This window comes from Xenopus laevis, chromosome 2S (genome assembly GCF_017654675.1).
Source record: "Xenopus laevis strain J_2021 chromosome 2S, Xenopus_laevis_v10.1, whole genome shotgun sequence".
NCBI classification, from domain to species: Eukaryota; Metazoa; Chordata; class Amphibia; order Anura; family Pipidae; genus Xenopus; species Xenopus laevis.
This window is the reverse complement of record NC_054374.1, coordinates 80,048,511-80,076,227: the sequence shown is the minus strand read 5'-3', so window position 1 is coordinate 80,076,227 and position 27,717 is coordinate 80,048,511. Positions and strand designations below refer to the sequence as shown.

At 39.4% G+C, this 27,717-nt stretch overlaps 1 protein-coding gene across 2 annotated transcripts in view; it reads left to right on the top strand.

Annotated features, from left to right (window-relative positions):
- Positions 1 to 27,717, top strand: part of LOC108709590 (CUB and sushi domain-containing protein 2) — a 599,445-nt gene that overhangs the window by 141,601 nt on the left and 430,127 nt on the right. For both annotated transcript variants that reach the window (XM_018249580.2, XM_041584029.1), the window contains exon 3: positions 1,238 to 1,350. In XM_018249580.2, coding sequence (XP_018105069.2) covers positions 1,238 to 1,350 — 113 coding nt within the window. The remainder of the gene's footprint in view (positions 1 to 1,237; positions 1,351 to 27,717) is intronic.

The following is a 27,717-nucleotide window of genomic DNA, read 5'->3' as shown; positions in this document are numbered from 1 at the left end:
GTATGTAATTTGTATAATAAATAAATTAACCCAATCTAGCTATTAGTCTGTTACATGGGTTTGGATAAGAACCAACTTTTTACAATATTTTGTTTGGTGTTCCCCTTAAAGGACAAGGCCAAAGGCAACCACAACCCTTTAGCAGTAAAAATCTGTGTCTCCAAAGATGCCCCAGTAGCTCCCCAACTTATTTTTTGATGATTCACTGCACTTGTCAGTTGTCAGTTACTGAGCTTAGGGTCCAGGGATCACAATATACAGTACACATAGAATATAACTGTCACAATATAAGGCTTATTAGTAATTAATAAATATAATTACTACATGGCAGCACAGAAACCAGTGCAATTAGCATCAGAATATTCCACGCAATAGCATCATCTTATATTACAGACTAACCTCATTTTCTGCTTGATAATTTATAACAACCCCTAAGCTTAGCTTCTCAGCTGCTCAGAGCCCACTGAGCATGTGAATGTCACAGATACTTTCCAAGATGGTGACCCACTGTGACAAGTTTGAAGACCTGGATCATTGCTGCTATTAAGAAGCTGAAACTTTAGGCTGGTGCAATAAGTTCAGTATATAAAACATCAAATTCTTAGCCCTGTTCATTTTTAGGGTTTAGTTCTCCTTTAAGACAAGGGAAAGTATGCAAACTCAGTTTGATATATAACAATACTGGAGAAATGTCATTATGCATTAGCAAAGTTTCAAGGGAAGTATAAACTGGTTCCCTGACTAAGTGGCAGGACCAAGGGATTTTAGCACCTTTACATTTAAGCAGGAAAGCAAACAGCTGCCAGACGAACTAAGGAGAGAAAGAATGCAGAGGCCAGTCTGCTTTACCTGTATGAATATCAATTAGGGATTTAGATGGTATTTGTGGATTAAATAATTCCTAACCTGATACAACCCCTTTACATGTAAATAATACTTATACAATAGTTCAATGCCATTTGTATTTTAAGCCTAAGTCTCCAAATAATTGAGGGCTGTCTATCTATCTATCTATCTATCTATCTATCTATCTATCTATCTATCTATCTATCTATCATCTATTTATCTAATCTATCTATCTATCTATCTATCATCTATTTATCTAATCAATCTATCTATCTATTTATATATATATCATTTAATCTTCCAGCAGTAAATACATTGTGTTGATATTTTAAAAATTGACTTTTATCACAGTTTTTTCATAACCGTTTTGTATCGCTGATCATTTCTCCAGGTTAACTGGTTTCCATCTGCCAGCACCTATTGTCAGCAGTGGCAGTCTCCTGACATTATTGTTAGAATCAGACTACGCCGTCAGTGCACGAGGATTCCGCTCTAGTTATGAAGGTACGTCTCCTTTGATACATTTGTACCCTGTCTGCAGCTTTGGCCAAAGTTTGTTCTTTGTGATCTAAATACCGTATATACTCGAGTATAAGCCATCCCGAGTATAAGCCGAGGTACCTAATTTTACCTCCAAAAACTGGGAAAGCTTATTGACTCGAGTATAAGCCGAGGGTGAGAAATGCAGCAGCTTCTGGTAAGTTTCAATCAAAAAATTTAGGGTTTCTGCTCCCATTGGAGATGCCGGCGACCATTCTTGGACGCCGGCGACTATTCTTGGACGCCAGCGACTATTCTTGGACGCCAGCGACTATTCTTGGATGCCAGCGACTATTCTTAGGCGCCAGCGACCGTTTTTGCGCTTGACCCGAGTATAAGCCGAGGTAGCGTTTTTCAGCATATTTTGGGGGCTGAAAAACTCGGCTTATACTCGAGTATATACGGTACTTTATGTTATTGCTGTATCAGCATATAAAATAAATGGCATTGTTACAAGATGAAAAGTGTTCTAGCTGGCTTCTTCTATTACGGCTTTTTGCCTTAAGATGTGTTTTCTAATGAAATTAAGACAATTCCGTACCAGTTACTAAATGTCAGTTTAGTAAATGCATTCATTAGTTTATATTTTACTGTTCTAATAATATTATTATTGGACCAACATGACTATTGACTACATGAGTGCAGCTTTAGTGAGCTAATCCTCCATGCAAAATGATCATCCAGCATTAACAGAATGAGCAGGTGTATCAAACATCTGGTGTACATTACAATGAATTATTGTTATTATTTTTGAGTGAATTAATTGTGCTGCAAGCCATCTTTTCCTCGGTGCTGGTTTAATTACCATATTCGCCTGTTGACAGAATTCTACAGCTGTTATTTCAATATAGAATCTGCAGTGACAGAAGCAGAGAGGTCAGGACCCCAACATGTGATGGTATTTCTTACATGGCTACTTTGGGAGGGATGGAAGACCTATAGGACAAACTGACATTAGTACAGATAATAGAGTTTAAAATGAAAAATTATATTGCCAGTTCTAAAAAGGCTTCTTTTTGCTTTTCCAGTTTTGTCCTTTGTTGCTGTGGTAACAGAAGAACCATGTTTCCCTACATTTCACGTTTCTTTTGCTGACTGTACCAGAAAAATGACATTAACCTAGGAAACCCAAGTATTATATAAAAAAAAATCTATTTGATTATATAGCAAATTCAACTGATAAAATGTAGTCTCTTGAGAATCCTTGAAGATTGAATGTTGGGAATTTATGCAGATGTAGCATAGAAGGTAATTTGGGGATTATTTTGAAAATGGAGAATAAATGTGGGGATGAAAGCTAACAGAAGACAGACTGTGATCAATAAATCTTATGATATAAACATACAGTCAATTATGTCCACAGTGACAGGTACCACTTTGCATGTTCTAACCTCGTGGATGCAAAACATCTACAGTATGTTCATTTTATATGGGACTCAATTATAAAACGATTAGAAACAGGGTTTTGGTTTTGTGCAGTCTGCTAATTCTGCATTTTAGTCCAATATGCTGAGTATGCTAAATTGTATAATAAACAGGGTAGCCACATACAAATGTAGAAAACAGTTGTGGAGCAACACAAGCATGATAAAATAGGGAGTGCCAATTAAGGGCATTGATTGGCTATTTGGTAGCACCATGTAGACTGGTAGCCTGCAGAAGGTTCTGTTTGGTAGTTCACATATTTTTTTGTACCTTAAAAACTTACCAGGAATTCAAAAATGCTGCTTTGAGGCCACTGGGAGCAACATCAGATGGGTCACTGAGCAGCATGTTGCTCACGAGCCACTGGTTGGGCATTACTGATCTACAAGAAAGAGAGAAAGAAAGAAGTGGCATACTTGATAATAATGTCACAGTTATGATTATGATTTTATTAATAAAACACAGTAAAGGGAAACAACGCAAAAATGTATGCCTCTGTGCAAATAAATTTTCCTTTGCATGAATTTATTACAGCTTTTGTGAACCTGAAAACGTTAGCGATCATGTCCAATAGTCGAAGAAAAGTTGTGGATTTTATAGTTTGCACCAGTGAGTAGTGAATCTAATAAAACTTCTTACTGAAAATGTTGTCATGTTAGCTCGAAAACATTATACCACCTTTAAACAAGTCTGAAAGTGTGAAATGTGCAATTAAAACTTGCAATGCAATAACAGGCCAGTGAGGAATATTATATTGCAAAATGCAAACATTTATTCTTATTTGTGTACATTTTTTCTTTTTACAAAAGCAAAAAGCATCTGAAGAGCACAGAGGTTAGTGGTCATCCATGGAGCACTTCTGGCCAGGGAAATAGCTGCACTCTACACCTTGTGCCGGAAAAAAAAATCCAGCCTGAGGTGCATCATGGGACAGGCAGGGCTAGATGTGGTCTGTGTTACATCTGAATGGAAGCATTGCATCTGTTTGTGCAGTTAGTACACTGCCCATCTTAAAGCAAATGGCCCCTATGGTTTCCAGTTTAAAAATATAAAACAAAACTGTCAGAAAATGTTTATTTAAAAAAAGGGGCCAAACCATAGAAAAGTAAGACTTGGCTTTATCTGAAAAGCCAAGCAGAACATCAAAAAACAGAAATGTCCTAAAAGCAGACAGGTGGAAGCTATAATAAATAGACCGTGAGGCAGATACAGAAGGTAGAGTAGAGCATCTATATTTAATCAGCTGGATACTGAGCTGTAACAGAATGAAGTTTTTTCTCTTTCCCATCACCCAACAGAAGCTGGGGGCCAAAGCAGGTACAAATCAGCATCTGTCTCTGAATACCAAATTAACAGGATTACTATTTCCTAGTACCAGACGGGCCTCACACCAAATACTAAAAGCTGCAATCTGAAGCGATGGCTGTTTGTTTATATTTAATAAGCATTTAAAAAAAACTACCGTCACTCAAGTGGATAAGTGGCATTTTGGCCGGGATTCTTTAAAACAAAGTAAAAGAAGTCAAGTGTAAGAGAGCATGACAATATTTCCAATTGATATTCATTTAAACCAACCAGGTGGCTGGAGGACTTAGAAAATAATTTACTGTGCAATATTGCTTTAGGAATATATCTCTATTGTTTTTGGAATGCTGCTTCCATCATACTTTAACCCTTCAGGGAAGAACAAAACACTAAAAAATAATATGGCTAGAAATGTCATATTTTATATACTGATCTTATTGAACCAGCCTAAAGGTTCAGCATCTATATAGTAGTTATGATACAGGCTTTCAAAGTTGTCTAAGGAGTTTCCCACCTTGGATTTTGTTGGTAGTGCAACATGTACATGCTCATGTGCTTTGGGCAGCTGTTGGGAAGCTAAACTTAGGGGTTGTCGCATCACCAAGAAGAAATAAGGTTCATCTGTTATATAAGCAGATGCTACAGACTGGGCTGATTATTACATTTTTATATTAATTGTGCTGGTTTCTAAGCTGCCATGTACCAGTATTGAATTATTTGCTAATTAGCCTTATGTTGGCTGATTATTCTACATTGGCAGCAGAAGATGGTTTTGGCGGGGGGTTCATGAAAATGGAAATAGGCGGCGCCCCGCCAATTTTTGGCCATGCCCCTTTTGGCCACTCCCTTTGGACTCCACCCACTTTCCCATGTTCTTTCACTCAATTTTCAGAAAAATCAAACCATAGCAGTGGGGGCAAAATTTGCTAAAAGTCTGGCACTGCAGGAAGGGGGTATTAACACCGCATGTACAATTCTAACTGAGAGCTGAGAATGCTGCACTACAAGCACATTATGGGGAAAAAGATTCTGGCACCTAAAGTACATTACATGCAGAGACTGTAAGCTCAGTAAGTGACAGCAACAAAGAGCATGTGCAGTGAATCAGCAGAAAAGAAGAGCTACTGGGGCAACTTTGGAGACACAGATCTTCACTGCTAAAGGGCTGTGGTTGCCTTGGGCTGGTACTGAAGCCCAAAACATAATGTACAACATTTCTAGCCTACTTCTTTAGTTAAGGTTTAGTTCTGCTTTAAGAACACTTGCATCAAAGGGTGAATAAAGTCAACTGAAAACTGCTGGCAAATCTCTGCAGACAAATTTAAAGAATAAACAATAGAAGCCTGTCAGAATGCAAAAAGAAAAGTTAGTGGATGTTTTGGATTGCTATTTGGTTTTTATTGAAAGAACTACTCTACTGTGCTCACTTCTTTCATATTTTATCCCAGAATTTCTTGCAGGGTGTTGATTTTATCTGAAAGTAACAAAATCTCATACCTAAGCTTCTGCCAGCCATACAAATTAAACATCTGGATTTAGAGAATTCTGCCAGTGTAAGTGGCTGTGAATCTCCTCAAGATGGCTTACAGGCTTTAGGATTCCTTGTACTCCTGATGAGCCAACATCATTTATATTTGGAACTGTATTAAATCCTGCCTAGCAGAGAAAGCGAACGTATTACAATATCTCCTTTTTATTTGCAGAAGCTCTTCTGCTCTGCTCAGGCCCTAAACCCTTCAGATGTTTTAAGTAGTGATGGGCGAATTTCCGCGTTTCACCGCTGGCAAATACATTTGCGCAAATTTGCCAGCGTACAATAAATTTGGAGTAGTTGACTGTGTCAAAACTGTCGTGCATCAACATTATTCGGATGCCCATTTACTTTCGAGCGTCAAAATTGACACGAATTGACGTGGGCTTCAAAATTGACGTTGGCGTCAAAATTCCCATTTTGCAAATTTTTCCCTAAAGCAAAATGGGACAAATTCACCCATCACTGGTTTTAAGGCAAAATTATTCAGACTTGCATAGTTCAGGCCCCGGTCGATGTCCGAAATTTGTTCAAGCACCCCAACCCCACCACTGCAGATGATATCCAGTTTACATATATAAATTAAACTATTGTAGCAGCCATTCAGCAATAGAATTCATTTTGCCTTTGGTGACTTTCAAACTGGGCTTCAAAACGTCTCTTATTAGTGATTGTTTATTCCACTGTGCATTGAAGAGATGTTAGTCTGCTGACCTTCTTGACAAGTATGTATATAATTGAGATCAACCACTAGGGATGTAGCGAACAGTTTGCCTGCGAACTTGTTCGCGCGAACTTCGACCGTTCGCGTCCGCCTAATGTTCGCGAACGTTTGGGAACGTTCGCAATTTGAGTTCGCGACCATTCGACCGCTAAAATCGAACGATTTCCATTCGTTCGACCGATTTCCATTCGTTCGAACGATTAAAATCCCTCGACCGTTCGATTCGAATGAAAATCCTTCGATCGAACGATGAAAATCCTTCAAACGTTCGAATCGAACAAAAAATCCTTCGAACGTTCGAATCGAACGATTTAGCGGGTGTTCGAAGTTCGCGAACTGTTCGAGAACCGTTCGCATTTTTTGCCGGTGTTCGCGAACGGCGTTCGCGAACACCAAAACGGCAGTTCGCTACATCCCTATCAACCACCCATTATATGTGAGACGGATTACAGTGCGGATACACCGCTGAAATGTGTATGTGTATGTGTATATATATACACAACAAAAATATTATTTATTCAACGTTTCGGCTCACATACACGTATGTGAGCCGAAACATTGAATAAATAATATTTTTTCACTTCACAAGACCCACAGAGTGCGGACTATCTTTGTCGTCTAAAATTATGGGATTTGTTTGTTCCAGCACCTAGGCATTAACAGGTTATCTGCTGTGCACCAGGCCACAGGTTGTTTATATATATATATTGTAAAGACATAGGTAGCTGGGATCATCTTTCTGGGGGGTAAAGCAGCCCACAGCACAATCAGAATTCATAAGAGGGTTTCTTTCTGGCAGTTTATTTTCACTTGCAGCAAAACAACATAAACAATTCAAAATAAAATCTTTGCAACTTAATGGGCTTCTAACTAATACAGGTCGATTTTCCTAACTACCAGGAGAAGGCCTACCACCTGTCTCCCCAAAACAAAGAACATACAGGAATATACAAAATCCCAAACCTTTTGGTGATTTCAATCCCTCTCACACAGGCAGCTTTCCTGTGTATTTTCCCCAGCCAGGAACTCTCTACTCTGGCTTGAGCTGCCTCTTTAATTAACCACCTGAGATACCTCAGTACAACTCAAAACACCCGGGCTGGACTTACAGTCCCGGAACCACTCTGTTAGGAACCTGGGGCATAAATAAGCTCCGTCCTGGATTTTCCCAGGTATCCTAGTAGTGACCTCACCACAATATATATATATATATATATATATATATATATATATATATATATATATATATATATATATATATATATATATATATATATATATATATATATATATACTGTATATATATATATATATATATATATATATACTGTATATACAGTGTGTTTTATTTTTGCTATAGTGCATCCTGCAGAGTCCTTGGCATGTTTGTGAGACTTCACAGGGACTCTGTAGGCAAACATCATATATAATCTCCATTTTATAAAAGATAAAAAAAAAACACACACACTCACAGTTCTTGATAAGAAAGAGTCAACATTTATTGTGGTGTCAGCATTTCAGCATCCCAGGAGACTTTCATTAGTTTCCTGGGAGACTTGAATGTTAACTCTACAGGACAGGGACCTCCTGTGTATCTGAACACATGGCAATTAATCTTGCATGTAACAGTCTATATATTGATTCATTATTATTCTTTACTTTATATTGCCCCCTCCATCTTCGCTTATAATGTACTATAACAAATTTAGGTTGGGCTAAATTAAATAAATAATAATAATATATATATATATATATGACATTTGAGTAATGAATATTTTGTAAATATTTTTTTGAAACATAGACTAAGTGTCCGATCGACACCGCTCAATATAACTTTGACACTGTGAATTCTAACCACCCTGAGCGCATCCTTGCGATGGAGCGGCTCTGATTTTTGTTTATTATTTTCATTGATATAAGCCCAAGTGTTTGAGAAATTGTTTTTGATTTATTTTATTCGTTTCATCTGATTTTTTTCTACTGTTCTCCACGTTAGTTTTTTTCATTTATGATGTCATTTACACGTCACTTCCTCTGTCTTCGGTTTGCTTTTTGGGTTTTTTTGATTTTGTTCCCGCCACATTGTGTATTTATTTCCGTTTGTTTGACACATTTTTTACTTTGAGAAAGGCTGTTGTATCAGCCGAAACGTCAGCGATTGTCCACAATTAAAAGCTATTTACTACACTTAAGACCTGCGAGTGCGATCTCCATTTCTTCTATTGATTCTCCCGCATGACGACTGCACCCAGGCACAGATTACTTCCATATCGTGAGTGCCAGTTCTTCACTCTACATCATTTTACGTTACCCTGGCACCCGTGAGTTACATTGCATCACTTCGACAACTTTTTCGGACGGATGAAATACCGGTATGGCTAGCGCCGACGGCAGAGATGTAATTGACATCCCTCTCTCTGGTTATCAGTTCTCAGACGCCGAAGCAGCAGAGATACTATTCACAGAGACAGCAGACACCGTCACTCCAACAGCTTCCCTCACTGATCTCTTCCATGAATTACTACGACTACGAGAACGTGAAACAGACCTAAAACTACATGGGATCTATTTTTCTGACTTTTACAAGAAACAGCATATTCCTCGGGGTTTCCGCATCAGAAATATACCAACCATTGGACGAAACAACGTTGATTTTTGTAAGCGGTGGTGCCAAATCCTTAACAAGTGTTCTATAGACTTGATGTTACTGGTTATCGAGGAAGTCACGAAGAATCTAGCAACGACACGTAATGAGATAGCTGCATTTGAAAGCGCACATCTCCATAACCTGCGGTCTGACAGTGACACTAACTGGCTTGACAAACTACAACAGCAACTTACCCGTTATACATCTGAATTACATAAATTCAAACAGCATAAAGTGACCATTGTCAACGACGACTACCAAAACAGGAAAGTGTATAGGTGGCTGACAGGCGGGGACGTGAATTATAACAGAACATCCAGACAAAGGGGCCACTTTTTTGCTACACAGGTGGATTCCTCACCTTACACTAGTAACTCATCAGATTTCGATACGCCAACCCGAGGACGTGGCTATAATAGAGGTAGACGCGGACGCCAGTTTACACCATTTGCACCATATACACCCAACACCGATCCACAAACTACAAGTACAACCCCACTTTCAAGTTCTTCCTCTTTTTTAGGCCTGGGCCCCCACACCAGAGATCGGGACGCCCGCACAAAAGAAGGGGTGGCAGGAAGCACCCGTTCCACAAAGCAACACAGGCCCCCGAGGAAGTAGTATTCAACCTCAGCACACACCCACTATCTCCAGCTGAAATGTGCCTTCTCTCTAAAGGATTGTCTTTCGTCCCTACTAACCACACACAGTCGTTGGAGATCATGACTGATATACACAGATTCCAAAGATCATTGAAACTTAAAGAACACTTCAGAAACATCAGTGGACACGCATCTGTTTTCAAGAAACCGAGTCGGTTTGAGCCCATCAACACACCCAAATCCATCGAGGCCTTTACCAGACTGCTCATTGATGAAACATACAAATTTAAGACCACCAGACTTCCCAGTTCGAACTTATCTAAAGCTGAAAGAGAAGCACTGGAGAATTTAACGAAAAATCCCAACATCGTAATTAGACCAGCTGATAAAGGTGGTGCCGTGGTTGTACAAGACTATAAAGATTATCGCATTGAAATCATACGACAACTATCCGATTCTACCGTCTACAAACAACTCCCTAACGACCCTATGTCCTCATTTAAACGCCAAGTGGACGCTGCCATACAAGCCGGCTTTACCATGGGCATTTTGACTGATGATACAAGAGTCTTCCTGACGCAAGAATTCCCCATTTGTCCCATTATATATACTCTACCTAAGAGCCACAAGGGTTTGACGGCACCTCCAGGTCGCCCCATTGTCAGCGCAAGGGAGTCACTCCTACAGCCCTTAGCCATCTTTGTCGACCATTTTCTGCAACCGATCATGAGGACAACACCCACATATATCCAGGATTCAGGTGACTTCCTGATTAAACTACAGTCGGCATTACCATTCCCTAGGGGGACGAAACTTGTGACTATGGACGTGTCATCCCTTTATACTGTTATCCCCACAGATGAGGGGATCTTAAACATTAAGGACTTCCTTGTGAAACATCCTGAACCGGGCAGACCTCCCATAGAATTCCTGCTACAACTTCTCGAGCTCTGCCTCACTTGTAACTATTTTAAGTTTGAACGATCTTACTATCTACAGATAAGCGGTACGAGTATGGGATCGAGTGTCGCGCCTGCATTCGCCAATTTGTATATGGCTAAATACGAAGAGATATTCATCTTGTCGAAATATGGCCCTTTTATTCACAAACTTTATCGCTTCATCGATGACCTGTTCCTATTATGGACTGGCTCTACTGATCAGTTCCACACTATGATCAACGATCTCAATTCCTTGCCTTCTACCATACGTTTTACAGCCTGCATCGATGAAAAACAAATTTCATTTCTTGATTTGTCCCTGACACTTACAGGCAATGGGATCACTACCACCACGTATAGGAAACCAACAGATCGTAATACCTTATTACATCATACTTCTTGTCATCCACCACATATTAAAAAAAGTGTCCCCTATTCACAGATGATCCGCATGGTGAGGAATAATTCTGATCTGACGCAACTACATGTTCAACTTGATGATTTGATATCTAGATTAGCTCAGAGAGGGTATCATCTGAATGAGCTACTCGCCAGCAAAGAAAGAGCCTTATTACACACCCAACATGACCTTCTCTACCAACCCACCGATAATGATAAGGACTCAAAAAAAGAGACCCTTGTCTTTCTCACTACTTACACTCCTGAAGTGAAATCTCTCACACGAGCCATACATGAACACTGGACAGTACTGGAAAGAGATACTACACTCCCGCCTATCTTCAGGACCAAACCTCGTATCGCCTTCAGGAGAGGGAGGAATTTGAGGGATATCCTGGTAAAGACCGATCCTAACCATTGCTACCAACATGCGACATCCTTAACATGGCTCAATACCGAAAAGAAGGGCTGCTTTCGATGCCCTTCATGCACCACTTGCAACCATCTTATCACAGGTGCTTCATTTAATCATCCTCATTCTGGCAAACCAATTGCCATCAATCATAAAATGACTTGCACGTCTAAGTTCCTCATCAATTTTATTAAATGTCCGTGCGGACTTTTTTATATTGGCAAGACAATAACCACATTTCGAGAACGATTGGCTAACCATAGATCCGCGATCTGAGCTGCACTCACAACAGGGAAGGCTGACACACCTGTTGCTGCTCATTTTCTACTCCACAGACACTCACTGGCGAGTTTACGATGTATGCTGATTGATCATATTCCTCAACCGATCCGTGGAGGGGACCGGGAGAAGATGTTACTCCAGCGAGAATTAAGATGGATCCACAGACTGAACACCACTAGCCCGCACGGTCTCAATGAACTAATTTCGTACACTCCATTTATTTATAAGTAATCGCTATGTTTCTTCCTGTTTGATAACTCACTATTGTTTATTGTTTCCTGTCTACAGGCCCTATTATCCTTCAGTGATCAGTGTTCAATTGTCCAAATTATTATTTAGTTAAGATATTCAGAATTTTTATGTTTTTCAATATTTAACTGTCTCATACACTTTATCTGACACTTGTGATGCCCCCTAACAAGTATGGGCTTGGTCATTACCATTTGAACTATATACTTAATTTCTGCATTTATGATTTGGATGCCTGGGCCTTCTCCTTGGTAATAGGTGATATATTTACTTTACTCGCAACTCTTTCTGATCTATGGCATTTCTTCTACTTTTTTTCCCCCCTCCCCCTTTCCCGCTCGTGCCTGCCTCACATTTTCTATTTTATCTGTTCTGCTTTCCTATATTCTTTTTTCATTTTTATTTTTATTTTTATTTTTTATCCTTTATTTTTCATTCTTTTTTATTTTTCATTTTTACTTTTATTTATTTTATTTTTTATTTTTTATCTTTATTTTTATTTTTGTTTTTTCATTTTTCATGTTCGTTTCATCTTTGTTTATTTTCCATTTTTATTTTTCATATGTCGAATTTCTATTAACCTTTTTCGCTTGTTCTTCCGAATTTTATATCCAATTATGATATCATGTTTACTCTGGACTTTATGTTTTGTTCCCATACTAGTTCACCATATCAGTTTCTTTCATTTCTTATTTTTTATTTTTATTTTTGGTTCTTTACCAGCTTCTCTACGAAATTGAGCACTTTGCAGCATGTGTGCCTTACCACTGCAACACCTCATTTCTATTCTCATTTTTATGGATAAATCATCTACACCGCGTAAATCCTGTAACTCAGCGACCGCTGTGAACTTCAATTCAGTACCTTTGCCACACCTTTGCTACATGGATTTGGACACTTCAATTGGGTAATTCCCCTAATCATCCTGGCTACCCACAGACCCAGCTAAGGAGACAGTGAGCGCTGTGACCTCCAATTTGGTCACCTATCCCGGCTATACATTGGTCTGCTATTCTGAGCTACCCATAGACTCAGAGAAAGAGATTGTAGACCTTGGAGCTACATGAACATGGACGAGAGAAGACACTCACCCTTTATTGTACCCAGCAGTTCGGCATGGGACATGTCAGGTTTGGATTACCGCAAGCTGTTCCTGTTGACGGGTATGAGATGTCTGGTGACTTCGCCGCTGCATTAAAAGGGTAGGATTGGCCTACTGCTGACCACTTAGTACTACCCACCGATGATCTTTGGGTACTGGTCTTACCATAGTGGTCTGTGATTTATTTGGATTTGATCACCGCCAACCGGTCCCCTACTACTGTTTATGGACGCCAGATAACCTTTTTGTGGCACCTAATAAACCCCTATACCCTATCCTTCCTGCATAAGAGCTATTCTTTTGGCAAAGGTTATAGATAGCACACCACGAGGGGTCAGGAGAGAAAGAAGTTGACACCTCTGGTTTGCCACCATACTGCAGCACGATCGTGATAGTGGATTCCGCTCCTGACTCTGCACCACTAGTGCTAATGCGAGACACCTACATACTACCATACTTCGTTCCGTTACATCAACTGTTGCACTCCCATGTGGATGCAACACGGGATCTGACACTCACAGCAGCTCGTGATCCTTGTTAAAGGCGGGTAAGGAGAGATTGCTTTACTTACCTTGGACTCTCCCCTCCAGTTAGTCTTGGGTGCCAGTTACAACCTACGACCTGTCTCTCCACATACTTTGCCACCAAGTCCCTTCAGTTGGGCCCCTCCGCTTGGCTCTAGATTTAGAGGTAATGTTTTTCGTATCCCTCTGGTTATGTGCGGACATACTTGCCAACCCACCCCTGGCATGTTATGCGGATTACTGATGATCGAACCCCCTTGCGTTTTTTGTTATTTTTTATTTTTCATTTTCTATATTTTTTTATTTTTTATTTTTGATTATTATTTTTAATTATTTTATTTTATCTTCCACTATTTTTTCTTATATATATATTTTGTCATCTGCCTTCTTTACCTCAGTCTATTTCATTGCACCGGGGGGTCCCACATATGTCTATTTAATTTTAAATGTATCTTTTCCTTATCCTTTTCACTTACTCACCTTCTTTAGGACCTGATGTTCTCCTCTTCTTTCTTTTTCTTTCTCTTGCGGTTATGTGTTCTTTCCTTGCGTTTGACAATACAGGTGCCACCTCTCTTCTCTGCTCACACCACAGCATTCATCTCTTTCCTTCTTCTTTTTCTCCTTTTTCTTTTTTGCCCAGCCCCTTTTTTAGTTTGGGGTCCAAGACGCCGTTCTCCTACCTTTGTCTGTATCCTCATATTCTTATATTGTTATACCGACACCCTGCAATATTGTGTCTAAACCCTCTTGCTGCTTCCCCCTGCTGTCTATCTTGTTACCATTTTGTTACCATTTGCGATTGACATTTGAGTAATGAATATTTTGTAAATATTTTTTTGAAACATAGACTAAGTGTCCGATCGACACCGCTCAATATAACTTTGACACTGTGAATTCTAACCACCCTGAGCGCATCCATGCGATGGAGCGGCTCTGATTTTTGTTTATTATTTTCATTGATATAAGCCCAAGTGTTTGAGAAATTGTTTTTGATTTATTTTATTCGTTTCATCTGATTTTTTTCTACTGTTCTCCACGTTAGTTTTTTTCATTTATGATGTCATTTACACGTCACTTCCTCTGTCTTCGGTTTGCTTTTTGGGTTTTTTTGATTTTGTTCCCGCCACATTGTGTATTTATTTCCACATTTATTGACACATTTTTTACTTTGAGAAAGGCTGTTGTATCAGCCAAAACGTCAGCGATTGTCCACAATTAAAAGCTATTTACTACACTTAAGACCTGCGAGTGCGATCTCCATTTCTTCTATATATATATATATATATATATATATATATATACTGTAGCAAATGAATAAAACGTGTCTTTATTTCCAATGCATATCCAACGTTTGGCCTGCATTTGTGCCTTTATCAGTATATATACAGTATATATATATATATATATACACACACACACACATAAACACATCCATCCATAAACACATCCATTTATCAAGTCCTATGTGTGCATATCAGTCTCTTGTTCTTAACTGTCTGTATGCAACACAAAAGCAGACATTGTTGGACGTTTTTACTGGTAGATAAATAGATAGACAGACAGACAGATAGATAGATAGATAGATAGATAGATAGATAGATAGATAGATAGAATAAATACCCACATGTTTGTTGGGGGGGTAAAGTGCTACATGCTTCAGATAAACAGATTCACCATATGTATCAGTTGTGCTTCTGGTCAATATAATTCTTGAGCAAATGAAAATACTATAGTAGAGGTGTATAACTGTTATTATTTCCAATTATTTCCAATGCTGCGGCATAGACAGAAGTAGAGCCAATAGTGTCTCTGTGGTTTCTGTCCACTGGGTGGCAGTTATCTTTAAACATTTCCAGCCTAATCCATATTATCCAGACCCTTGATTCATCTTGCATTTCTTTGAAACTGCTACAAACTGACAAAAAAGGGCACTTAATTTTCTGTTTGTTTGTTTTGTTCACAAGGCAGCAGTTTAATGTGGCCAGTAGATCTTTAAAGTGATAATGGCTTACAACACAAATCATGCCAAAAATCAACATGCTTTTTAACATTTTTGTTGGCTGATAATGTGCTACATGGGAATATAAAATACTTATAATCACCCCATGTTGGAAGCAGAGGCAGAAATCAAAGACACTTTTTTTGCTAAAAAGATTTAGAGGGAAATTATATCCTGTTCTCAGGCCATATCTCTTTTCAATCTCTTTTACAGCTTTGTCTGAAAATATAGTTCGGCTGAGAAACCGCAGAGGACAAATCATTATCATAAACGCTGTTTGAAAGGCAGTTGCTTGGCTAATTGGGAAATAGTGATAGCCTGGTGGGTAAAAGCAATTCGTTCATGTACCCCACATTGTTGGCAGACAGTCTCAGATCACATAGTTATAGAATTGTATTAATGTATTGAATGGCACAATATATTCCTTGTATACATATGAAAGGCTTATTTCCATTTCATTTTGTATACATGTTGCATTTAAGTGTAGGAGAGCTGTGTACACTTGTCTCTCCTCTGTACTGATTCTGTGCAAGGAGGGACCTTCTGTGAGCTAACAGGAAGGAAAGATTTGAAAATCGTCCAAAATGTCGCTCGAGTCAATTTTGATGCCACCGTTAAAGTAAATGGGCATCCGAATAGTGTTGACACACAGCGAATTTGAACTTTTTGAACGCACGTCCAAATTTTTTTGACGCAGACGAATTTCTGTGGGAGTTTTGCAAATTTAAAAGTTAGTAAGGAACCCCAGTGGCACAAAAACGGGCTCTCATTAGGGTGCGGAAGGAAAGGGGGTCCTTGTCAGGGCTCTGAAGAGCAAAGCATGTTCTTCTCAGGGCACGGAAAACCAAAGGACTGAACTGTTGAGGGAAATCCCCATTTATGTGGCAGTTGCTTCGGAGATCACTAGCTGCATTAATTCAGTGAAGTTGCTCCTGGATGGCAGGCTACCTGTATCACTGTAAATTAAAGGTATAGTGTTCTGCCAAATAAATCCATCAACTTTTCCACTTTGCATGTGTATTGCGGATCAGAGAAGTTCCCATGGAGGGGCATTACAGTTCCACCTGTCCTGACCTTGGGTGGAGGCATGCCATTTTAGTGTACCTGCTCTCCCATATAGCGGAGGCATAGGACTCCTGTATCGCCATATGCAAGTAAATGCGTAATAAATCTCATGCAGTAGCAGAAGAGGGCTATATAAGTAAACATTATTGTGTGTTATAGCTGGCGTATTGCCACTTGGTCGAGTAAACTTCATGAAATCTATTGACTTCATCCATAAACTGAGATGATGCACTGGGAACCGGCAGTGGAGAATGACCTTCCATTTTCATGCCGATAAATACCTCTATCCTTTCATGTTGCTGGAGTATTGCTCCCAGAATCCTCAAGCATCTTATCAAGGTTTAAAATATGATGGAAGCTGAAGTCCAGAAACCATACAGATGAATTCTTAGGGGACATTAAACCCAACAGGAAAGTTGTCCTGCTGCACCCCATAGTTCTCTAGAGAAGCTGATGAAAAACATTTAATTACAAATGAAATCATTTAATTACAAATGAAATCATTTAATTACAAATGAAAAACATTTAATTACAAATGAAAAACATTTAATTACAAATGGAAAACATTTAATTACAAATGAAAAATATTGAATGACAAATGAAAAACATTTAATTACAAATGAAAAACAATTCACAAGTAAGAATTCTAGTGACCAAAAAACTAACTGTAGATAAAAGAGAATTCATAGGGATAAAGGATACACTTGATCAGTGCTAGCAGCGTCGGACTAGGGCATGGGGGACACACCAGGACTGTGACACCAAGGAGCCCTACTTCCGACGTTGAAACTCCACCCACCTAGATGCACCATGTCACAACATCTTAAATTATGTAAATTATGTACTGCTGATCTTCTTTTCTTCTTAACGCAGGTTCCCCTTGAGGGAGCATGCCTGGGCCTGTGGGGCCCATGAGGGTCGGAGCCCACTGGGTTTTTCACAGTGTCCTGCTGGCCCTGAGTGCTATGAAAACTGTGCTTCTGATTTCCAAACTCCCCCGCATGAGTGTGCCATATTGTATCATGTCACGTTGCATAGCGATGATCTACTTTTTTCCTAAACACCCGATTAGGGGAAGTGAGCCTTGGCCTGTTGGACCCATGAATGCTGAGGCTCACCAGGCTTTTCTGAGTCTCCCATTAGTCACTTTAAAGGGACACAATCTGTTGCTGTACTATAGCTCTTAGCATGCCTTAACCTTGATAATATGTTAAATTATGCAGGTTTTTTTTTTAGTCCAGCAACAACTGAGTAAAGTGTGGCTAAGCAGTGCTGTACAATACAGTTTAGTGTGTCACTTTAAACCATTGGTAAAATGTTACATAATTTAGGTAGCGCTACACTGCAATGGACTGTATAGCCTCTGTAAAGGGAATGTTACTCTTCACTGCATGTTTGCTCCCACTAACTTTCCAAGGTTGGCATCCCAAACGATGGGGCAAATTCCATAATCGGCTCAAATTCGCGAGCGACCGCTTCGCCCACTTTGCAACACTTCGCCAGGCATAAATTCAGGTGAACGCTGGTGAAGTTGCGCTAGCGTTACTTTGCCAAGCAAAGTGAAGTTGTGCTAGCACTGGCTAATTTGCATATGGCGGGAAGTGAAAGTTGAATGGACATATATGTTGCAGCAAATACATTACACTACACAAGCCCAGGAACCTAAATAAAATAAAATAGAGTTGTTATAATGCCTTACACATGAGCCCAGTGTATAGTTTATGTGCCATATGTTAGGAAATGTAGGGGGGAACCCGGGTTACCCAAAAAAAATGTTACGGTCTTTTGCAGCCTATCACTCAGAAAAAAGGAAAAGACACCAGCATTTTTTGGGAGCAAAAATTTGCCTGGCATTAGAGTGCGAAGCAACTCTAGTGTCTATCCCCTTCGCTATTTAAGTAACGCCTGTGCCCGTTAGGGAATCGGCGAAGTTCTGAAATGACGTCTTGCTGGCGAATTTTTGCTAGCGTTAGTCACTGCACCCTATAGGGAATCTGCCCCTATGAGTGCAAGGTGATTCACCAACAAAAGAATGCAGCGACTACAATATGTAGCTTGGGCGGTTGTACAAGTTTTCTTAATTCTGTGATTGGATGAGACTAGAAATAGATACAATAAATCAATTTAAAAATAATCCTCCTCTTAGTTTAAATGCAGTTTATTTCACATTCAGTGTGTCCAATACTCTTTAGCAAGGAGTTAACCAAGTCATTATTCAAACAGGCAAGATGTTATTGATTACTTTTAGGAAAGGCGCTGAGGGATATTTAGCCTATAGAATGCTGACTTAGCAGCAGGCATGATGGGGAGTTGCATCTGGGAATTTTCAATGTTATAATTTTACCATTTCCACTAAGTGATCTTTTTATATGATGCAGATGGGGAGCTGTCTCATTAAATTCTAAACTTGTCCTTTATTCATTTTGATATAATTAATTTTTAATTCATTTGAAAAGTAGAGGCTTCTGGATTTGAAGGTCTAAGAAATGCCTTAAACTATTATGCTTTTTTTCCAGTCCAGTGTTTATATCCCCTTTAAATAAGAGAGCAGGGGACATGCAAAAAAAAGATTCATTTCCAATAACATTGACATGTGAGGGGCTGTGGAGATCATGCTAAAGATATGTAAAACATTGATCCAGGTAAATGAGTAGATTGCAGGTGAGTCAGGTCATGAAGAGATCTTTCTGTCCTGGTTACTGCCAAATTTGTTTACCTTTTTCTCTAAATCAATATGAATAGTGTATGAGTAGCTCACCTAGTTTAGCATTTTGCAAAAGGTTGCATATGACTGACACATGCCTGCATTTCCATGGCCCACAAAGTCTTTCAAGCAGCAAAGCTCTATTTTTGTCTTATGCTTGCTTCTACTTTGTAGAGAAAGTGAAATTTTCTGAGGTTAGCCTGAGAAATGAATAATGGGGCTGAATTGTTAGGAGAGGTAGCCGTGTGATAATACGTGTTTCTGTTCACATACCAGTGCAAAGCCCCATACCCAGTAGGGTTTATTGTCCATGTCTTGCTCATTACAACTCCAGTTGCAGAAACAAGAATTCCTATTGGAGGATTGTTTTGCACTTTACTACTTGGTAGTTGGGAGTAAATATAGTTGAGCCAGTGGCATAACACACAAGCAGGCGGTAGAGGGTCAGGTGGAGGAAGGCCTGGGTAGGCGTGGACCAGGCTCCTCTGAAGATTATTTGGCCGGGGGAGGACCGGCGTGAACGTACCTACGCCTCCCTCCACCTGACCCTCTACCGCCTGCTTGTGTTCCTTACTTTCCACCACACACATGTTGGGTAGAGAAGGCTATAGACACACAGTCTGTTTTCAGTGGTAATTTTGTAGGCTGAGAGAAGCAGATCTGCTCAGTGCCTCTGCTCCATTGATTTGAATGTGATCAGCCTATGTGCGGTGTCCATAGCCGCAGGGGAGGGGGGATTTTTTACAGCTATAGAGGAAGCAGTCCCTACGGTCCGGTACTTTATCATAGTTCTACATTGGTCATGTGCAGGTTGGAGGAAACTCAACACACACACACTACCCTAATCCACAAAACCTTAACCTGCACATGACCCTAAAAAAACTACAAAACTTTATCATTGTAGGACCCGCACTTGACCCGTACCCAAGGATCCTTGCTCTGTATGCTACTTATGTGCACATCTCTGGTTCAGACTTCCCCAGACTTCCCCTCACCCATTCCTAACGCACAATGGTTGCCAAGTTTCAACCCAAACACACCCAACCGGTGGTCAAACCACACATCACTATTTTACATGTAACAAAACAATGGGTGCAGAACTGTGCTCAATAATGCATAACATATTCCTCCAACTGCCACTCTGTATTAGAGCCATTCAATAGTATGACAGCTGCACCTGCTTTTGCTGTATGATAACAGAAATGGAATGAATGGAAACGTCCAAATTGAGGTGTGTTTTTTTTCCGCATGATGCTGCTATGAACACATCATTAAAAGAGGGAGATTTATGTTTCCAGTTGACTTTCCCAGTTTCTGATGAGCACTAACCTATGGCCATTTGAAGATAATGAGTAGCATGCCTCAATTGCCATTTTTTTCTCTCTTAATTTTAAGAAATCTCAGTATTGCCTGTCCCACAATAAACAGGCCACAGAGGTGTTCACTTTGCAATAGTTATTTTATAATAACACATTTTTATGGTTAGTGAAGAGATAATGATAGCAAACAGCATCCCCATTATCACTGTATAGATCTCTGGCATCAATGTTTGATTCTTCATGTTCATTATCCCTGTATAAATCTACAACATTATTACAAACTGCGCAGTGTTCATTATCAGCATTTAGTCGCCTTTTTATTACGCTCCAAGTTCATTATTCGTGGATGGTTGCATTGAAATTGTTTTAGCTTTTACATTTATCCATGATTATGGTTTTCATAAGCAGTGTTTAGGAAATAAGGTCAAGGTTGCAACAGGTGCAGAGAGGACCAATTTCCCCCACTTAAAGAGAGGCAATCTCTTTAAAGGCACACGAAACTAGGGGTGCACCGAATCCACTATTTTGGATCCTTTGTGAAAGATTCGGCCGAATACCGAACCAAATCCGAATCCTAACTTGCATATGCAAAGTAGGGGTGGGAAGGGGAATACATTTTTTACTTCCTTGTTTTGTGACAAAAAGTCACTAGATTTACCTCCCCGCCTCTAATTTGCATATGCAAACTAGGATTCGGATTCGGTTCAGCCGGGCAGAAGGATTCAGCCGAATCCTGCTGAAAAAGGCTGAATCCTGGTAGGAGACCTATTATCCAGAATGTTTGGGACCCTGGGGTTTTTTTTTTGGATAAGGGGTCTTTTCGTACATGGAATCGCCATACCTTAAGTATACTAAAAAATGATGTAAGCATTAAATAAACCCAATATTATTGTTTTGCCTCCAATAAGCATTAATTATATCTTAGTAGGGATCAAGAACAAAGTGCTGTTTTATTACTACAAAGAAAAAGGTAATAGTGTTTAAAAATTTGAATTATTTGATTAAAATGGAGTCTATGGTTGATGGCCTTCCCGTAATTCGGATCTTTCTGGATAATGTTGATAACAGATTCCATACCTGTTACTGTTTAAAAATATGGTACTAAATAAGAAAATCATATTTGGAGTAATAATGCACATTCTAGGGCAGTGGGCAAGCCTTGTATGACATGCAAATTGTACCTGAAAAAGATTTATAGGTGTTAGCAGCTATGTTTATATAATTTTTAAATAAACTCAGAATGGATGGTCTTTGCATACAATAAGCTATGCTTTAGTACTTCACTGTTTATTTAAGGCTTTACAAATGGATCTAGACATTTTATGAATTCCCGAACCATGTATTTTTTCCCTTAATCATACTATATTTTATTCTGGTAAAGCAATGAAGAAGACGCCTGTTCCCTAGATGGCATTTGATATATCGGTGTTTTTATGAGTTTCTGGAAGATATAGGAAATTGTGTCTATATTCAAAAATATGTAAACTGAAAGGATAAATGTCTTTATCACATACATGCATTTATTTTCATTATTCTAGAGCCCTTTATTCAGAAGCTTTGAGGATACATTTCTAAGCCCAGCACATCTCTGCTAAAACGACATGCAGTTTGCAGCAAACATACTTCATGATTCCTGCAGAAAAATGCAGATGTTGAAATCCATTTTATGAACATCTGTCATGAAGCTTTTCCATAGGTCCTGACTCCTGTTCCTTTACAAGATTACAATAATGCAGTGACAAATAATTGGAATGAAAGCAGGTGGTAAATCATAACATTGAGTAAAGTGAAGACCCTGCCTCAGGGAGAGGGAGATCAAATAGTTTCATGCAACGGTCTGGGCTCAGCACACACACAATACAAACCTAGGAATGCAACAGGATGTGTGGAAACCTTACATTAGTGGTTATTTGCAAAAATCACGAAAAATTTGTGATTTTTTTTTTTTTTATAAAATCAGACTTTTAAAAAAAATCATGATTTTTTTGGAATTTATTAAACCCAGAGGATGGAAAAGTCAGAATCAGAAAATATGGCATCTCCAACCTGTCGAGGTTGCATATAAGTCAATCAGAGAAATCCCAATGATTTTTTTGATGTGCGGTGGGTTTAGTGCAGTCCCAGTGTCGGACTGGCCCACTGGGATACCAGGAAAACTCTCGGTGGGCCAAGGTGTCAGTGGGCCCTCTTCTAACCATTTGGCCTATTTCATGATCCTTACCTAATCCTTTATGGGGGGAAATGCTTAATAATGGAAAAATATAGTAAGTAAATATAAAAGAAGAAGAATAAGAGGCTGAGAGAGGAGAGGAGGAATAATAGTTTGTTAAGTGGGCCCACTAAGGTTTTCTGTTGGGCCCACTGTCTAAGGTTTTCTGGTGGGCCCCTGGCATCCCAGTTTGACACTGTGCAGTCCCCCGAAGTTTTCGGGCAAAAATCTGATAAAAAATCCTAAAAAATTGCAGTAAGATCAGAAGATGTTTACATTAACCCTTTTGGCTCTGGCATATGGTGATCCATTACTCATACAGGTACAAAAACAGACCTACAGCTATGTAGGAAATCCTCTGGGATGCCTCTGGGATATACAGTAGGCTGTATATTATGATGTTATATTTGTACATTAGTGATGTGCAGGTCAGCATGAACATATAAGTTGCAAAGTTGCATTGTAGGTACAGTACACAAAATTTTTTTGCACTTCGCACTAATTTAGATTTTATTTGTTTAATAGACCTTGGATATTTCAGAATATCGGCTCATTGGATCAAGTAAATAAATAAATAAATAAACAAATATATATATATATATATATCTACTGAAATGTGTATAATCACATTATACATATCTGCGGGATTGGGATTGGGGATTTTTTGTAATCTTTTTTGAATGGGTATGAATATTTTATTATTTTAGAAGAGGGGGGGGAATAAATATGTCATTGCTATTGTACAGGATAAAAATAAAATGTTTGTAATTAACCTTGATATTGATGCAGAGATAACAATTCTGTTAGATATGGTAGAATGGATTAACTGGATTCAAATAAAACAAATATGTATATTCAATCGTTATATGCAGATGCTTTATGACTCGATGGTATCTTTATTTTTGCACTACCACAATTTAGCTAACATGATAATCAAAGTCACACTGTGAAAGATGGGTGCTAATTGCACCAATTATGCATGGCATTGTAACACCTGTTGCACCCAACATCTGTTCTAGCTTTTATTATACCTACACAAGGAGCCAACACCATTAGATTCACTGTAAAGCAGAATTCATCAGAATGCATAGACATTTGGCTTTTGTAGAGTAACAGTGGGAAAATATTAGGGATGCACCGAATCCAGGATTCAGTTCAGGATTTGGCCAGGATTCTAACTTTTTCAGTGACACAGAACAAAGAAGTAAAAAATGTTTTCCCCTTCCCAACCCTAATTTGCATATGCAAATTATGATTTGGTTCGGTATTCGGCCAAATCTTTTGCGAAGGATTCGGGGGTTTGCCACAGAATCCAAAATAGTGGATTTGATGCACCCCTAGGAAATATCCCTTAAATCTATGTGATGATATAAAAGTACAAGGTTGGAGACGCAATAATTATACTATACATATTAATTGGTGACAAAATCTCAAGATCTTCAACTTCAGCAGCATATTCTACAAAACACCCCTACCATTCAGTGATTTAGCTGTAGCACAGCAGACCCACTTTGGTTTGGGGGGGGTTGCAGGGAGATGGGGCCCATTGGGAACAAGCAACTAGGGATGCACCGAATCCAGGATTCGGTTCGGGATACGGCCAGGATTCGGCCTTTTTCAGTAGGATTCGGATTTAGCCGAATCCTTCTGGCTGGCCGAACCGAATCCGAATCCTAATTTGCATATGAAAATTAGGGGCGGGGAGGGAAATTGCGTGACTTTTTGTCACAAAACAAGGAAGTATAAAATGTGTTCCCCTTCCCACCCCTAATTTTCATATGCAAATTAGGATTCGGATTAGGTTCGGTATTCGGTCAAATCTTTACGAAAGGATTGGGGGGTTCGGCCGAATCCAAAATAGTGGATTTGGTGCATCCCTACAAGCAACCTCTACCTGGTGGACAACATCTAACCTCTGCATCATTTTCTGTGGGGAGAAGGGGGCCTGTGAGTATTCATGGCATGAATGGTGTGTTTGGAAAGGGGTCCTTGAAGATGCAGATGTCTGAGGCCCTTGATATCTATAGTAAGCCCCTGCCTCTATTAGCTTTCGTTAATTACTCTTCTCTCTCTTAATTTCTCTCCCATCCCTTGCCTCCATTCCCCCATTTTACTTCACTTTAATTTACTGTGGTGGGTTGCCAGTGTGTTGAGGGAGATCAGGTTGGCAAGTTAGTTGGACATGCTAAGAGTTACAGTCCAATAAGAAATAGTTTTTTAAATCAATGTTCTAATGGTATTACAAAAGAGAAAGCAGGCTTGGCATTGCCAGGGAGTGGGTATGTGAATATAGAAGCAAAAACTTCCTATTTCCCCTTGATTCTCGCCTGTCTGTAATTGCCTTGTGTTGGCTGGAGGGGTCGGCACCTCTCCCGACAGTATGAAAGAAGAAATTTGCCAGACACAGAAGGCTAGTGTAGCGGGGAGATCCCCTGCACGTTTATTTTGTCATATGATGACAAAATAAACGTGCAGGGGATTTCCCCGCTACACTAGACTTGTGTGTCTGGCAAATTTCTTCTTTTATATGAATATAGAAGACACCTCATTAATTGGCATTTTCTGTATATGTTCAAAACCAGTGATGGGCGAATTTGTCCCACAATCCGCATTGAAGTCAAGGGCGTCAAAATTATTTTGACTTGCATCAATTTCGACACCCGCAAGAATTTTTATATGCGCGCCTATTTTGTTCAAATGCATTAAAGTCAATGGGTGTCCGAATAAGTTTGACACACATCAATCAATTTTTATGCGCAAGACTATTCCCAAATTCTTTTTATTCTGTGAAACTCGTAAATTTGCAGCAAATTCGCGCCTGGTCACCCATCACTATTCAAAACAGATCTTATTAGGGGCTACTTGAAAGATTATATTTTGTCACTTCTCTGGTGTAGAGCCAAAAAGCACACCAGGTGGTACACATGACCAATTTTGCTCCATAATATTAATGAAATTGGCACTTACACTTCTTCTTGCTGCCATATCTGTGGTGGCATATAAATCCACATAGCATTTAGAAAACCAGAGGTCATGATTGTGCAATTGAGTCACCTTAAATGAGCTCGGAAATATTTAAGACATTAAATTGTGCTCAGCGGGGCATTGAGAACATCTTCAGTCAATTTGAATATTCATTGAATAGTGTACGTTTCTGCAAAAACCCAATTGTACAGCTTTGTATTGTATTAACACTTTCCAAGCAATTGTGATGAATGATTGTTTTTGTTAAATTGTTACATTGGTAGTTATAAAAAGAGGCAATTTACGACTTTCACATTCAGATGTCACTATATCTCATTACCGGTTAAGAGTGTTGACAAGGTGCTGTGGCAGCAATGTGCTGAAATCTTGCTATTTAAGAGGGTTCAAGCAATGTGGGTATAATGGAGAATGTTTAACACAATGCTGAAACTGTCTTTAAATAATGCCTCTGCTATTTGTGGAGCAATGCTGAGAAGCCAATACATTCAGATGGAAAGCATAGAAATTCCATTTCCACAGGTTGTTATATATATTTTATAGTTACAGTATAGTTCAATAACAACAAGGGTTTATGAATTAATTGCATTGTGCCTAACTAGCACTTAAAACAATACAGGCCTCAATCTGGGGCTCACTTGCATTTAATCTTTAACTGTAGATCAAGTGATCAGGTTTTTAATTTTATTCTTTCTGCTCAGCCCCCAAAAAGTTTGTTTTGGCACATTATACAAACCATTTTGTTAACCATATAGTCTTCATCGCCACCCTTCCAGGATTCGTTTTTGATGTTAATCCAAAACAGCTCTGCAGTTATTAACAGCAATTTCATGATATGCTGTAAACAGAAGCCTGCTTTACATAAGTGGTCCCTTAAAAAAAAAAAAAAAAAAAAGAATGTGTCCTTCGGATTTGCTTTTTCTATGGTTAGAGTGAGTGGATAGTTTTCATAACACATAAACAGATATTGCCTTGAGCTGTTGTGTCAGTGAGCCACGCAAGGAAGAAGCAAATGTTGATTGTTATGTAGGACGTACTAGAACAACCAGTACCTTCCTGCCAATTTCAGTAATTAGCACAATCCAGCTATTCTATGAACGTATTTGCCATCTATTGAAACGAGCTACACATTCTATGCGCAATTGAATTTGTAGCTTTCTACGTGCTTACACATATTGTTCTTTTAACTATTTAGTGCCTGAAACATTCTCTTGGCTTCTGTAGCAACAAGTATGCATTATGAAATGATACCTTGACTGTACAGATATAGAGACCCCATGGCCTGAATAGGAGCAACAGGGTCTTGACGGGGCCTTAGGAGACAGCTATCCCCGCCCCTCCCCCTTTTTTCTGTTGCAGGCGCTGATTGGCTGGGAGTCCCGGGCGAATGAGAAGAGGAAGGAACAGCGGTAATACTTACCATTCAGTGCTGGGACGTGGAGGCAGAAGGACGCAGCATCCCACTCTCCCTCCCTATATTATGTGTGTAAGTCGCAGTTGCGGGGGATATCTTTGCAAGGACCCCCAGGGGAAGTTAAAAGGGGGGTCTGTCATAGTCAGTGGAAGTAGCCTGGTAGGCCTCTGTCCTTATAGTGTGGTATGCAGCCCGGTTTAGGGTTGGGAGGAAGGAACAGGAACCTATCTTGACAGTTTGGGTACAGATACCCCACCCCCATTCCCTCCTCCCCGGGTGGGGGAATAATATGTTAAAGGTTTAAAAGTTTGTTATACAAACAGTTGTTAAAAGGTTAAAAAATGTTATACATGATTATAATTGTATTATTGTGTTAAATAAACAACTGCGGCCATCTCTTTCCAAACCAGTGGGGTGTATGTATTTGGGGTGTATGTATTATTTGGGGGTAGGAGAATTGTGGTGTGTGGGGGGAGGTAGAGGGATAGGTGTG